The 14214-nt window shown below is 44.5% G+C and overlaps 3 protein-coding genes across 9 annotated transcripts in view; 2 read left to right on the top strand and 1 right to left on the bottom strand.

The window, feature by feature from the left end:
- Positions 1 to 3353, top strand: part of LOC115158208 (transcriptional repressor p66-alpha) — a 32704-nt gene extending 29351 nt beyond the window's left edge. For all 7 annotated transcript variants that reach the window (XM_029706872.1, XM_029706875.1, XM_029706876.1 and 4 more), the window contains exon 11: positions 349 to 3353. In XM_029706872.1, the coding sequence (XP_029562732.1) occupies positions 349 to 488 (140 nt within the window). In that variant the 3' untranslated portion in view covers positions 489 to 3353. The remainder of the gene's footprint in view (positions 1 to 348) is intronic.
- Positions 3354 to 4427: 1074 nt separating this feature from the next.
- On the bottom strand, positions 4428 to 5446 carry LOC115158996 (testis-specific serine/threonine-protein kinase 6-like). The gene has a single exon (XM_029708411.1). It carries the CDS (start codon positions 5277 to 5279, stop codon positions 4476 to 4478), a length of 804 nt encoding a protein of 267 aa, XP_029564271.1. The 5' UTR covers positions 5280 to 5446; the 3' UTR covers positions 4428 to 4475.
- Positions 5447 to 6711: 1265 nt separating this feature from the next.
- LOC115158209 (yjeF N-terminal domain-containing protein 3) overlaps positions 6712 to 14214 on the top strand; it is a 74323-nt gene continuing 66820 nt past the window's right edge. Inside the window, exon 1 of the mRNA XM_029706879.1 lies at positions 6712 to 6952. Within this exon, the coding sequence (XP_029562739.1) occupies positions 6897 to 6952 (56 nt within the window). The 5' untranslated portion in view covers positions 6712 to 6896. The remainder of the gene's footprint in view (positions 6953 to 14214) is intronic.

The following is a 14214-nucleotide window of genomic DNA, read 5'->3' on the forward strand; positions in this document are numbered from 1 at the left end:
AGGTTGTGGAAGGTGCATTACTACTTCAATGGGGTGACTGTATGCTTGCGTAGTTAAATAAATAAATACAAATGGGGTGACTGTTAGTCTGAGATGTAGATGGGCTTTAGCTAGCTGACCCTCTCTCTCTCTTTGCCTTTCTTCTAGTTTTTTTCCCTGGTTGTGGATCAAACTCATTTATGTTTTTAAAATGCAGAATTCATTCATTCCAATAAAAAAAATGTGTGTCCTTGATTTTTGCTGTAATGGCTGCAGACAGGCTAAAGGATGGTAGAGGGTGTTTGAGATGTTTTGTGTCCCTGGTTCCAGTCCTCTGTACTCACTGCTGTGGTTGTTGTCTCCTTCCAGGTTTGACCATGGCCTATGTGAACCCCAGCCTGTCTGTCAACAAGACCACCACCTCAGCCAACCTGGAGCGCCAGAGAGAGTACCTCCTGGACATGATCCCCTCCCGCTCCATCTCCCAGACAGCCAACACATGGAAATAGCACCACCCCTCTATCAACCCTTATTAATCTGAATAATAGTCACTCATTATCAATTTAACAAAGGACTCCTCTCGGGAAAAAAATATCACAATCTACCATCGACCAATGAAATAAACTAAAACGCACCTCTCCTTATGTTCTCTCCCTCCGCCATCTATCTTCCTTTGATTCTTCAGTTCTAGTGTGGAGCACTGGTGTTGTACTGGGAGACTACAGGGCTATGAGATGCTACATCCAAAAGGGTGGCATGGACTTAATCAATCTCAAACATTTCTGGTGCCCCCTTTCTTTCCTGGTCAGTTTTGATCTTCTCACATTCGCACCGAGAGGGAGGGATGTCCCAGTCCAGCTGTGTCTGTGATTGGCTATCCAGGTGACGCGACAGTCAACATTGTCCACTGTGAATGATGCGCCTTACTTCATCTCCCCCCCTTCTACCTGGGAGAGCCAGGACCGGGTCTCTCTGGCCTCAGTGGTAGCCTGGCAGGGCTGGTGGCACAAGACTGCAGACAGACAGATGTCATGGCAGGGACTGTGGGTGATGCCTCGATCACACCGACAGCTTTTTTGCATTTTGTTACACCAGAAGTACATTCATTTCCAATGGAACGCTGCATTTGCCTTGCAGCATTGCGTTGCAGAGGCAGTTGCAGTGCGTTCTGTGTGGTGCATACGTTGGATTTAACTTATGCATCAAACTGTATGCATAGACAGCTTGACAGAAATGGTAGGAGGTGAATGTTGAATTTTTGTTGCACACATTCAGATGATACTGCGTACTAATTTGCGCAATGACACTATCGGTGTGATCAAGGTGTGAGCCTAGAGGACCATCCAAGGAATACTAAAATAGCTTCAGCTTTGCAAAAATAAAGACTTTTGGAAGAAGAACAAAATCTATCCACAGACTAGACTGCCTTGTCTTTGAATTGACTGTGTGCAGAACAGAGGAGCAGCCCGGAGTGTGTCTGGTTATTTTGTATGGCTGAATGTTAGAATATTTTTTTTGTAAGTCAAAGGATTCTGCTCCCTTCTATTTTGGAACTGGACTTTTTCGTGGAGGTCTGTTTGTTTGAAAGGTAACGTTACTGTTGAGGTGGTTTTACATCTGTTGGTTTAGTGTTTCATTTTGAAAGACTTTGTTTTCTAAGCTGAAAAAGGATTAAGTAACTAACTTGACTTTTAATATGTACAAACACGGAACACATTGTGGGAGGACTATTCTTGTAAATGGTTTAAAAAAAAAACTAAAAATGGAACCTTCCAAAGAAATAGTGCAGCCCAAATGATCCTTTCTTTCTACTCTTGATTTAAACCCTTGGTGTTCAAAATAGACAGGATGGGCTTTTTTTCTGAAATGCAAAAGGGGTTGGGAAAGGGACTTCATTTTATGAAGCCATTTTGCTTTTAGTCATAGGTTGTGGGGCATTACTTTTCTTACAGACATGCTGTCTCTGGGTATATTTATAGGGTCACTAGTTAAGATGTATGCTTATGCCCACAGTTCCAATGGATCTCCACTTTTAGATTATTTTCTCGTGTGTCCAGTGTTTTCTACGCGCCCATTCATTGGTCTAAAAAGCTGGACAGCTTTCAGAATGTAGTTATGCGAAAGCCTAGAGACATTTATACTTTTATTTGTGTTTTCTTTTACAAGCGAGAGTATGAGTTATGTCAGATCCCTTAATTAGCTAGCTTGCTAGCCCATCTGGTGGAAAGGCCAGCGGTATTGCATTTATATAGGTGGTGCAGTACAGGGTAAGAAAGTGTTGAAATATGCACCATGCTTACAAAGCTCCCTCTCAGAAGGAATAAGATGGTGCTGTGTCAGTATGAGGTCTTATGAGGTCGAGCTTCTGTATCCAAACATGGTTCAGAGCTACACAACAGTTCAGTGGCCTAATAGAAATTAAACTGAAAGGAAATGATCAAACAATGCTTTGAATTTAGGTTCCATCTTGTGCTGCCACAATTTTTCTTTTTTTCCCCCCTCCAACAAATGTGGAGTATGCTTTCCCCTGATTAATATGTTTTGATAGCAGTGTGTGGTGTTCCAGACCTCCGGATAAACCAAGTGTGTTTGTGTTAACAATGAGACACCGTAAGTGTTAATAAAGTGCTGGTTCATACAGCAACTCCCCAGCTTGTCCTTTTCATATGAATCTCATTGTTTTCTGTAACCACCAAGCTATTTGGCTGATCTCCCATTGTTATAGATTTGGAGCTTTTTTCCCCCCTCCATACCTACCCTATTAGATTTCAGAGGGATAAATGGGCGTTCATCTCAAACATCACATTCGCCATATAGTGCACTACTTAATAGGGCTTTGGGTAAAAGCAGTTCACTATATGGGGAATAGGGTGTCATTTGAGATTTGCCTGTTCATCTTATGGAGCCCTGCTCAGAGTCATGATGGTTGAGGTCCTTGGCCTGCGTTCCAGGCATAGAGAATGATCGAGGCCTCTAAGTCGCCAAAAGGCTGTATTAGCATGCACAGCGCCATTGAGGGCTTCCACCATTTTAATGTAGTCAACTCAGTGGGACTTCCAACTTAATTGGCTGATCCCTCCTGGTGACACTTGGAGTCATGTCCAACCGGGTCATCTAGAGGGATCAGCTAATTGTGAAGAAAATAAATTCACTACTTCAAAATGGAGATAGCCTCCATGATGCTGCCCATGCTGACAGACACTATAATGGCACAGATATAAAGATGAGTCCTCTGTCTATCTCTCTGGTTCCAGGCTGCAGGTGCAGCAGCCATTAGTGTGCTGTCCTGACTACTGCCTGCTGCTGTTTTGACGACTAACACCATTCCGTTTTATCTGGGGTGCTAGCACTGTTTACCGTGTAGCGCCTCCCCCTAAAAAAATTTTTTTCCTATTTGTTTAGAATTGTTTTCTTGCTCTATCAAGTAAAAAATAAACAATTTAACCCCTTTTACTTTTTATTCCAGGCTTTGTTATAGATTGAATAATGTTGATTTGAATGACTTTTCCTGACTGAAATGTTTTAATGATTTTTGTAGGCCTATACAAAACCTAATTGGATTACCTTGTAGTTCATTATAACATGATCAGGCTTATTGCCCTGTCCTTTTCAAAACCATATAAAAGGTCATCAGGGATTTAGTATGTTATACCACTCACATACCTCATTGAAGTTGCCCGAGAGTTACCATAATGTTTAAATGATTAGTGATCAGATGTTTGGGTCTTAGTTCATTAGAAACAGTATATGGAAAAAGGCAGTACAACTGTTGTTATCTTGGAAATCCATCAAATAGGTGCAGCAGCACATTATTCATAAATGATCTAAAGGCATGATTTAGAATTCAGCATAGAATCTACATTTTCCATCAATAGTAAGACCGCATAGGTGTGCGTAAAATACTCGCCCGTTTGGAGAGGTACGCGTTGGCCGTCTGGTCATGCCGCTCCAAAGAGAGTATCTTTCTACCTGCCGTGCGTTCTTGGGTTCGCTTTGTGAGCATGTTTCTGGCTCAAGGTAAGAGACCTGCGTCTCTCTGTGCTCGACATTTTGAAGCTGTGGGTGTGGCGTGTGCCTGTGTAGACAACGCGGCCAACGCACCTGATTTACAGGTGTAAACGAACCTTCAGGTATTGTTACCATGGAATTAGACCGTTTTCTGTTTCAACAGGACAGTTAACAGTTAATCAGTGAACGGTTTGCTCCATGTGTGATTATGAATGGCTGAAAAAAGTAGCTAGGCAAAGTAGCCAGACCTACGAACTATTGAATGTTTTACTTTTAGATTGCAGCGTTTTTGGTCACCCGAGTCTACTTATACCATTATATTGTTTGAGAGATGATAAAATCACTGTCCGTGATGAATAGGCTAGACCTGCAATATTTCCAGCAGCTGACCGCTAATAACTTTTATTAGCCTACATGGGGAACAAACGAAAGTCAAGAGATTTTCAATTGCACATGATTTAATTACTCACATTGGCCTGGCCTCTTGCCTATTGCAACCAAGACTGCTCTGCCACCTGTTGGATTGTCGGGCGGTTAGAAGGGCTGAACTGCATCAGATAGGCAATTAACTGCTGGCATGGCTCTTCCACCGTGACGTCGTCCGGGTAGACCAAGGCCTTGCGCTGAGCCCGCGGGAGTTTGCTGACATTGGAATCGTCATAGGGCATACACCCAGTGACCATAACATAGAGAATCACACCCAAGCTCCACACATCATATTTCTTAGGGTCGTATGGAACTCCGAGGAGTACCTCCGGTGGGGCGTAGGCCGCTGAACCACAGTAGGTGCTGCTCAGCTCAGGGTAGCCCATAGCAAACCTCCCAAAACCAAAGTCTGTGATCTTCACCTGGTTGTCCCTAGTCAGCAGCACATTCTCACATTTCATGTCTCGATGGACGATGTTGTTTTGATTGAGATAGTTCACAGCGCTGACAATCTGGGAAAACATGGTCTTGGCTTGGGCTATGGGGATGGAATTGACCTCTTGGATTTTTTGGAGAAGATCCGTCGCTGCCGCCTCCATCACTATGTATAGTCGGCCGTTGCAAACCTCAATGAATTCGTGCACATGTACAATATTGTTATGTCTCACTCCCCTCAAAAGTGTCAGCTCCCTGGGTAGAAACTTGTGGACGAAGTCGTGGGGAGCCTTTTTGCGGTCCACAATTTTTATGGCCACCTCAGAATTGTGTTTCTGGGAGCTGGCTAATTTCACTTTGGAGTAGCTTCCCTCGCCGATTGTTGCGCCCAACTTGTAGCCCATCTCGCGCAGAACTTTCTCTGTGTACATTTTCAAAAAGATATGGTTGACTTACTGCTCTTCAAAATTTGTCTTGCTGCTGCTCCATCAGGGCATAAACCCCTGAGTGGTCACAAGCTCTTCGACCAATTTGAGGAACGTTAAGATGTTTCTCGGGTGGCGGTGACAACGTTGTGATATACTAGACACACTTATTGATAAGGTCACGGGCGTGTTAGCGCTTGCATTATGACGACATTGTGACAAACCCTGACGGCATTCTGAGGGTCGCTAAGCTTCAGCGGTGGGCCTAGGCTGCTGTAGTCCTCTCTTACAGTACTATATTCGTGTTATGATTTATTGTATCTGAACAATAATAACTACATTTCTATCACCTTATTTGGACTATTTAGCTGTATGAAATGAAACAAAATGACAGTCCTGTTCCATCGTCTAGAGTAGACTTCCGATAATTGGATACTGTTGTTGGCTGTAATGTCTTCATATGACCTCAGGATGGCAGACTGCACCAATAATCTCCTTCGCCTTATCAACGTCTCTCTCAAAATACTGGTACAGCTGTTTGGGGTTCCTTTTTAACAAGGGCTTACATAACTCAATAGGAGGAACAAAAAGGATGTAGTCTTATCTAAATTGACCTTAAAATTGGTGTCCAGAAGAGTGTCTTCCCATTGTCCTCTCACTCACCACTCTACAAACTGACCAAAAAAACTGGCCTTTCAATTGTTCATAAAATGAGCAGACTTCATAGAGCAGGCCTGCTAGAACGCTGAACAAACCGGCTAGAATGTTGAGCGCAGCACTGACCTTTCCTGAAGAATGTGAGCTATTGTTTGTTAACATGACCCAGTTAGGAGCTGCAGCCCTTGGCTTGGCAGCTATTGGCAAGAGTTGTGAGAATGAACTGTACTGTATACAATTTTGCTTATGGAGGTTCTGCGTGTCTGTGTCATACACTTGCATGCATAATGTGTGGCTGTGTGTATGTGTGCTGTTGGGGATTTCCCTTACACTTTTTTTACTTCTCTTTGATGCTTCAAACACATTTAAACCTGATGTCAAATCCCATCTATTTAAAGTTTCAGGGAATGCAGATGAATCCAAAAATGTATTAAATGCAATACATTTATCTGGTATTATAGAATATACCGTACATATGACCTTGGGAATGTTCTATTATGCTCAATGCCAGCAAATATGTACAATTGTAATTATTCTATCTAAATCCATATGCATTTCCTGCCTCCTCTATAAAGTGATTGGCATTGTTATTATGTGTGAGTGCCACTTGCAGAGCTTTAAGTCATTCCCCACACTGCTCCCGTTTCTCCACAGAGGGTTTGTTGGTTCAGCCACTTTCTGGCTGACTGAGCTGCTATGACTCACCGGAGGCTGGGCCAATAAGCTGGCTACTCCCGTGTCTCCCTGCCTCTTAATTGGCTGCCTCTTCTAGAGAAGGGCTACTGATACAAACAGCTAGCAGGTTTCATCACAGAGAGAGAGAACAGGAGCCAGAGAGAGAGAGGAAGGTTCTGAGTGGGAGATAGCAGGCAGTGAGAGAGAGAACAAGAGAGTGTATTCTGTAAAGCAGTGCAGCTCATTCTTCCCTTCTTCTTCTTCTGTGCTGAATCCTCCCAGGCTGACAAGATGAACCACAGCTCGACTGAACCGGCGGAGACCATCGAGCCCCTGCGCTATCTCAGGTAGGCACCAACAAAATCAGGACAACACAGCTATTCCTGCTCTCAATTCACTTAAATTCTCCAAGACTCTCTGGCAGTAGTTTACATCTTTTATTATGGCTTGTGAACTCTGTTTTGCATCCTGCTTATAAATATGAACTGACCTTTGATCACTGATGGTGTATGAGCTCTTGTGCATGTTTTTATGTTGTAGACAAAGTTGGGTGTGTGACGCAGTTTTTCCATCCAGAGAGGTTCTCTGTGTAGAGACAGGTGTGCAGAGCAGTCCTGCCAGCGGCTGCATTCATTCACCTTACTTTTACAGTGAGGGAAAAAAGTATTTGATCCCCTGCTAATTTTGTACGTTTGCCCACTGACAAAGAAATGATCAGTCTATAATTTTAATGGTAGGTTTATTTGAACAGTGAGAGACAGAATAACAACAACAAAATCCAGAAAAACGCATGTCAGAAATGTTATAAATTGATTTGCATTTTAATGAGGGAAATAAGTATTTGACCCCCTCTGCAAAACATGACTTAGTACTTGGTGGCAAAACCAAGTACTAAACCAAGTACACAGAGGTCAGACATTTCTTGTAGTTGGCCTTGTAGTTGGCCACCAGGTTTGCACACATCTCAGGAGGGATTTTGTCCCACTCCTCTTTGCAGATCTTCTCCAAGTCATTAAGGTTTCGAGGCTGACGTTTGGCAACTCGAACCTTCAGCTCCCTCCACAGATTTTCTATGGAATTAAGGTCTGGAGACTGGCTAGGCCACTCCAGGACCTTAATGTGCTTCTTCTTGAGCCTCTCCTTTGTTGCCTTGGCCATGTGTTTTGGGTCATTGTCATGCTGGAATACCCATCCACGACCCATTTTCAATACCCTGGCTAAGGGAAGAAGGTTCTCACCCAAGATTTGACGGTACATGGTCCCGTCCATCGTCCCTTTGATGCGGTGAATTTGTCCTGGCCCCTTAGCAGAAAAACACCCCCAAAGCATAATGTTTAAATCTCCATGTTTGACGGTGGGGATGGTGTTCTTGGGGTCATAGGCAGCATTCCTCCTCCTCCAAACACGGCGAGTTGAGTTGATGCCAAAGAGCTCCATTTTAGTCTCATCTGACCACAACACTTTCACCCAGTTGTCCTCTGAATCATTCAGATGTTTATTGGCAAACTTCAGACGGGTATGTATATGTGCTTTCTTGAGCAGGGGGACCTTGCGGGTGCTGCAGGATTTCAGTCCTTCACGGTGTAGTGTGTTACCAATTGTTTTCTTGGTGACTATGGTCCCAGCTGCCTTGAGATCATTGACAAGATCCTCCCGTGAAGTTCTGGGCTGATTCCTCACCGTTCTCATGATCATTGCAACTCCACGAGGTGAGATCTTGCATGGAGCCCCAGGCCGAGGGATATCGACAGTTCTTTTCTGTTTCTTCCATTTGCGAATAATCGCACCAACTGTTGTCACCTTCTCACCAAGCTGCTTGGCGATGGTCTTGTAGCCCATTCCAGCCTTGTGTAGGTCTACAATCTTGTCCCTGACATCCTTGGAGAGCTCTTTGGTCTTGGCCATGGTGGAGAGTTTGGAATCTGATTGATCGATTGCTTCTGTGGACAGGTGTCTTTTTTACAGGTAACAAGCTGAGATTAGGAGCACTCCCTTTAAGAGTGTGCTACTAATCTCAGCTTGTTACCTGTATAAAAGACACATGGGAGAAGAAATCTTTCTGATTGAGAGGGGGTCAAATACTTATTTCCCTCATTTAAAATGCAAATCAATTTATACAATTTTTGACATGAATTTTTCTGGATTTTTGTTGTTGTTATTCTGTCTCTCACTGTTCAAATAAACCTACCATTAAAATGATAGACTGATCATTTCTTTGTCAGTGGGCAAACATACAAAATCAGCAGGGGATCAAATACTTTTTTCCCTCGCTGTATGCAACAGATAACGGAACCTGTTGTACCAACTCATATTTCTATCTCTGCCTTCCGCATCAGTCTATTTGTGTGTGTGTGTGTGTGTGTGTGTATGTGTGTGTGTGTGTGTGTGTATGTGTGAAAGAGAGAGCGTGAGAAAAAAAGAGAGCAAACAAGACAGTGTCTGAGAAAGAGATGAGGGGCTCAAATCAAGGCTGCAATGACACCTGCTGGTGCTTGATTTTTCTGCCTGCCTGTCAGGTACTGTTGAGGAGCAGGATGTGTAATCACCTGCCGGAGATCCCCTGTCTGTCTAAGACAGAAGACAAAGTTCCAGGCTGATTTGTAATTACCTACACTCTGTGTTGGAATGAAAGATGATGGATAAGATAAACGTGTGTCCAAAAACCTTTGGCTCCCTATTGTGACTTGACACAGAGGATGCCTAGGCTACGGTGCATAGGTAGGGCTATAGAGGTGTTGCATGAGCAAATCCCCTAGGATAATGTATTCTATAATTTACATTATGATGAATAAATATATGGATTTTTTTTGAATATATGAATATCAAATGGTTTCTCTAAAGACAATTTGCATACATTGATCTTTTGAGCATTGCTTTTAGTACATGTTTTTATTTTTTATTTCACCTTTATTTAACCAGGTAGGCCAGTTGAGAACAAGTTGTCATTTACAACTGCGACCTGGCGTTGACATTGATTAGACTTCGGCAGAGACTATGGAACCCCCCCCCCCCCCCCCAGAAATCCATCCTAGAAAATCTGCTGCGAGTGTTCTAGCTAGGTCCATTCTCTCTCCTCCTCCTTTCCACTTTAGCGGGATCAAGATGCCTGATTGAATTATAATGACTGTTTCTGTGATTGAGTCAGCTATTCATGTTTAAGTCAGTGTTGTTATGCTGACCATGTCCCTGCTGCCATCCTAATGTCATTTCATCACTTGTAAATCGGCCCTGTTAGTTAATCAGTCCATTACATAAGACCATGACAATGGTACCAGGCGGTGGGCAACACAGCAGGTTGCACTCAGCCACATGTCCTCATAGTTCACACAGAGAGGGCTTGTTCCTCTATTTATAGAGCAGGAGGCAGCTTAGCGCTGCCAAAATAGGTGTTTTGAAGGGGCTTCTCCTCACACATACAGGCTTGCGAACACACGCTGCACATAGACACATACACGCAGAGACACACATTAACACAAATGCGAGCACACACTGACTGACACATACTGACATCTAAGCACCATGCAGTTAGTGAGGAACATGGTCAATTACATGGTGTTGGGTAGAACACAATGGGGATATTACAGGCCCTGTCACTGTCACACCCCTGTGTCCTGTCTTTATGTCCTGATGGCCTGTCACACTGTCACCAGCCTTGATAGCTATGGCTCATTCATATGCATTACCAACAGACATTCTATTTGTATTCATTTGTATGTATTAGCCTGGCATGAAACATGAGGTTGGTCTGTCACACTGTCACCGCTACTGGCCTGATACTTTCGGTCATGTAGTGTATGTGGACACCTGCTGGTCGAACATCTCATTCTCAAATCATGGGCATTAATATGGAGTTGGTCCCCCTTTGCTGCTATAACAGCCTCCACTCTTCTGGGAAGGCTTTCCACTAGATGTTGGAACATTGCTGCAGGGACTTGCTTCAATTCAGCCACGAGCATTAGTGAGGTCGGGCACTGATGTTGGGTGATTAGGCCTGGCTTGCAGTCGGCGTTCCAATTCATCCCAAAGGTGTTCGAAGGGGTTGAGGTCAGGGCTCTGTGCAGGCCAGTCAAGTTCTTCCACACCGATCTTGACAAACCATTTCTGTATGGACCTCACTTTGTGCGTGGGGGCATTGTCATGCTGAAACAAGAAAAGGCATTATGCATTGGGGCAGGTAGCGCCAAACCCAGATTCGTCCGTCGTACTGCCAGATGGTGAAGCGTGATTCATCACTTCAGAGAACGCGTTTCCAGAGTCCAATTGCAGCAAGCTTTACACCACTCCAGCCGACGCTTGGCATTTCGCATTGTGATCTTAGGCTTGTGTGCGGCTGCTCAGCCATGGAAACCCATTTCATGAAGCTCCCGCCGAACAGTTCTTGTGCTGAAGTTGCTTCCAGAGGCAGTTTGGATCTCGGTAGTGAGTGATGCAACCGAGGACAGGCGATTTAAAAAAAAAAAAAAAAAAAAAAAGATTATTATTATATATATATATTTTTTTTACGCATTTCAGTGGTCCCGTTCTGTGAGCTTGTGGGGCCTACCACTTCACGGCCGATCCCTTGTTGGTCCAAGACGTTCCGAATTCACAATAACAGCGCTTAACAGTTCTAGCAGGGCAGAAATTTGATGAACTGACTTGTTGGAAAGGTGGCATCCTATGACGGGGCCACGTTGAAAGCCACTGAGCTCTTCAGTAAGGCCATTCTACTGCCAATGTTTGTCTAAGGAGATTGCATGGTTGTGTGCTCATATTTATACACCAGTCAGCAACGGGTGTGACTGAAATAGCCGGATCCACTAAGGGGTGTCAACATACTTTTGTATATATAGTGTAGCTGACAGCCCATTGATATGCATTACTTGCCATGCTGTATGAATTTTGTCTGCATTAGCATGTAATGAACTAGACTAGTGAGGTTTGTTTACATTATCCTCACATTCACTAGTGTCAGTCTTTCAGCCTCAGAGTAATGTTGTCTCAACATTGCCCATGTCCCCTAGGGTAAACCTAATTGCCACTCTTTCTAACACACTCTCATTGTAATGAGTCCTGTAGTGCCACTGTGCCACTGCCTTCCAGACGTGAGCCTCATAGACTAGAGAATTACCCTGGAGAGAGAGCTCCAGTCTCACTGATCTCCCCTGGTTGTTTGCTGCCTGTGCAGGATAATGCTGTTAATTAAGCTATATGAAGCCATGCCAGTATCAGATTACACTGCTATTATAGTCCTTACCTCTGGGCTATATGGATACTGCAGGGAAACAGCCACTCACATAACCATGCTGATGAAAGTGGTTCATTTACCAAACACCAATAACTCCCTTCATAATGCATAGGGATAGGTTGCATTATGTAGTATGTTTGTTGTATATTTTACATATGCATCCATTTTTTATGTTTATGGGGAGATGGATCCATGCATATGTTATTATAAGATGATTTGGAGAGTTTATTAGTTACATGCACAGGGTTACAGATATAAATGCAGGGTACATTGAAAACCTTAAGCTCCAAGCTACAACCATGCAGGTCAAGGGAAGTGAATGAAATAATAATAATATACATACTGTACTTACAACTGTAACATGATGAATTACCATTGGGGTGGGGGCAAGGAAAATGTCAGTTGAGGGCGAGAAAAACATTTCCATAGGGGGAGCAGCGGGGGGGGGGGGGGGGGGCAGGTAGTGGGGCAGGTAGCTGGGGCAGGTAGTGGGGCGACAGGTAGCGTAGCGGTTAAGTGTCGGGCCAGTAACTGAAAGGCCACTGGTTTGAATCACCGAGCTGACTAGGTGAAAAAAATCTCTGTGCCCTTGAGGAAGACATTTAAGCCTAGTGGTTAGAGCGTTGGGCTAGTAACTGAAAGGTTGCAAGTTCAAATCCCCGAGCTGACAAGGTACAAATCTGTTGTTCTGCCCCTGAACAAGGCAGTTAACCCACTGTTCCTAGGCTGTCATTGTAAATAAGAATTTGTTCTTAAATGACTTGCCTAGTTAAATAAAGATAAAATAAATTAACCCTAATTGCTCCTGCAAATCGCTCTGGATAAGAGTGTTTGCTAAATGACTAGAATGTAAACATTTTGATGACTAGGGTGGTTATTCAGCAGCCTGATAATCTCGGGGTAGAAGCTATTGGCCAGTCTTTCAGTTTTTACCATGGTGCTCCTATACTGCCAGAGTGATGGAAGCGGGGAGAACAGTCTGTGGCTGGGGTCCCTGAGTACCTTCTTGGTCTTCCTGCAACACCTGGTCTTCCTGCAACACCAATTTTTTCATCCTCCTGGTGTCCGTGTGGATTGACCATTTCAGCTCCTCGGAGGATGGAGGCGTGCCCAGCCTGGTTCTTCCTGAAGTCCACAATCAGCTCCTTTGTTTTACTGATGTTGAGGGAGAGGTTGTTTACCTAGCACCACACGGTCATAATGCCTCCTCCCTGTAGGTCATCTCGTTGTTGTTGGTAATCAGACCTACTACTGTCGTGTCGTCAGCGAACTTGATGATGGAGTTGGACCTGTGAGGCCACGCAGTGGGTATACAGGGAGTACAGGAGGGGACTGAGGACGCACCCTTGTGGGGCCCCGTGTTGAGGATCAGTGTGGAGGAGGTAATGTTGCCTATGGTCCAGGACCCAGTGCATAGGGAGGAGTTCAGGGCCATGAGCTTTGTGGTGAGCTTAGAGGGCACTATGGTACTGAAGGCCGAGCTGTAGTCGAGCTTCCTCACATATGCGTTATTTTTGTTCAGGTGGATGAGGGCAGTGTGCAGTGCAATGGCTATTGCGTAGTCCGTGGATCTGTCGGGACGGTAGGTGAATTGGAGAGGGTCGGTTGTGTCGGGGAGGTAGGAGATGATGTGGTCTTTGACTAGCCTCTCGAAGTACTTCATGATGACGGAAGTGAGTGCTACGGGTCGGTAGTCATTCAGTTCAGTTACTTTCCCTTTCTTGGGCACAGGGAGGACAGTGAACAACTTGAAGCAGGTGGGGATAATGGCCTGAGCTAGAGACAGATTGAAAATGTCTGAAAACACAACAGCTAGCTGGTCAGCACATGCTCTGAGGGTGCGGCTAGGAATGCCGTCTGGGCCAGCAGTCTTGCGAGGACTAACATGTGTCAATAACTTCCAGACGTCCTCCGTGGAGACCATCAGCACGTAGCCCTCATTGTCCTCAGGGGCTCTCCTCGGCAGTGAAGAGTCGTTTTGCTCGAAGCATGAGAAAAAGATGCTAAGCTCGTCCAGTAGGGTGGTGTTGGTGTCTGCAACTTGACTGGCTATCTTTTTGTAATCCGTGATCGTTAGAAGTCCCTGCCACATACGCCTCATGTCTGACCCGCTGATTTGCTCCTTCACTTTTCCCCTATACCTGTGTTTCGCCATCTTGATCAATCTGCGTATGTCGTATTTGTACTGTTTAACCATACAATTGTCCCCGGTCACCTTGCCATGTTTATCAGCAGCATCTCTCTCCTTCAGTTTACTGACAAGACTGACATCAATCCACGGCGACCCAGAACACATTCCAGTCCCCCTGATCAAAACAGTCTTGGAGAATGGATTCTGATTGGTCGGACCAGTGTTGTACAGTCCTGACCACCGGAACTGTT

Source organism: Salmo trutta, chromosome 22, assembly GCF_901001165.1.
Source record: "Salmo trutta chromosome 22, fSalTru1.1, whole genome shotgun sequence".
Taxonomy (NCBI): Eukaryota; Metazoa; Chordata; class Actinopteri; order Salmoniformes; family Salmonidae; genus Salmo; species Salmo trutta.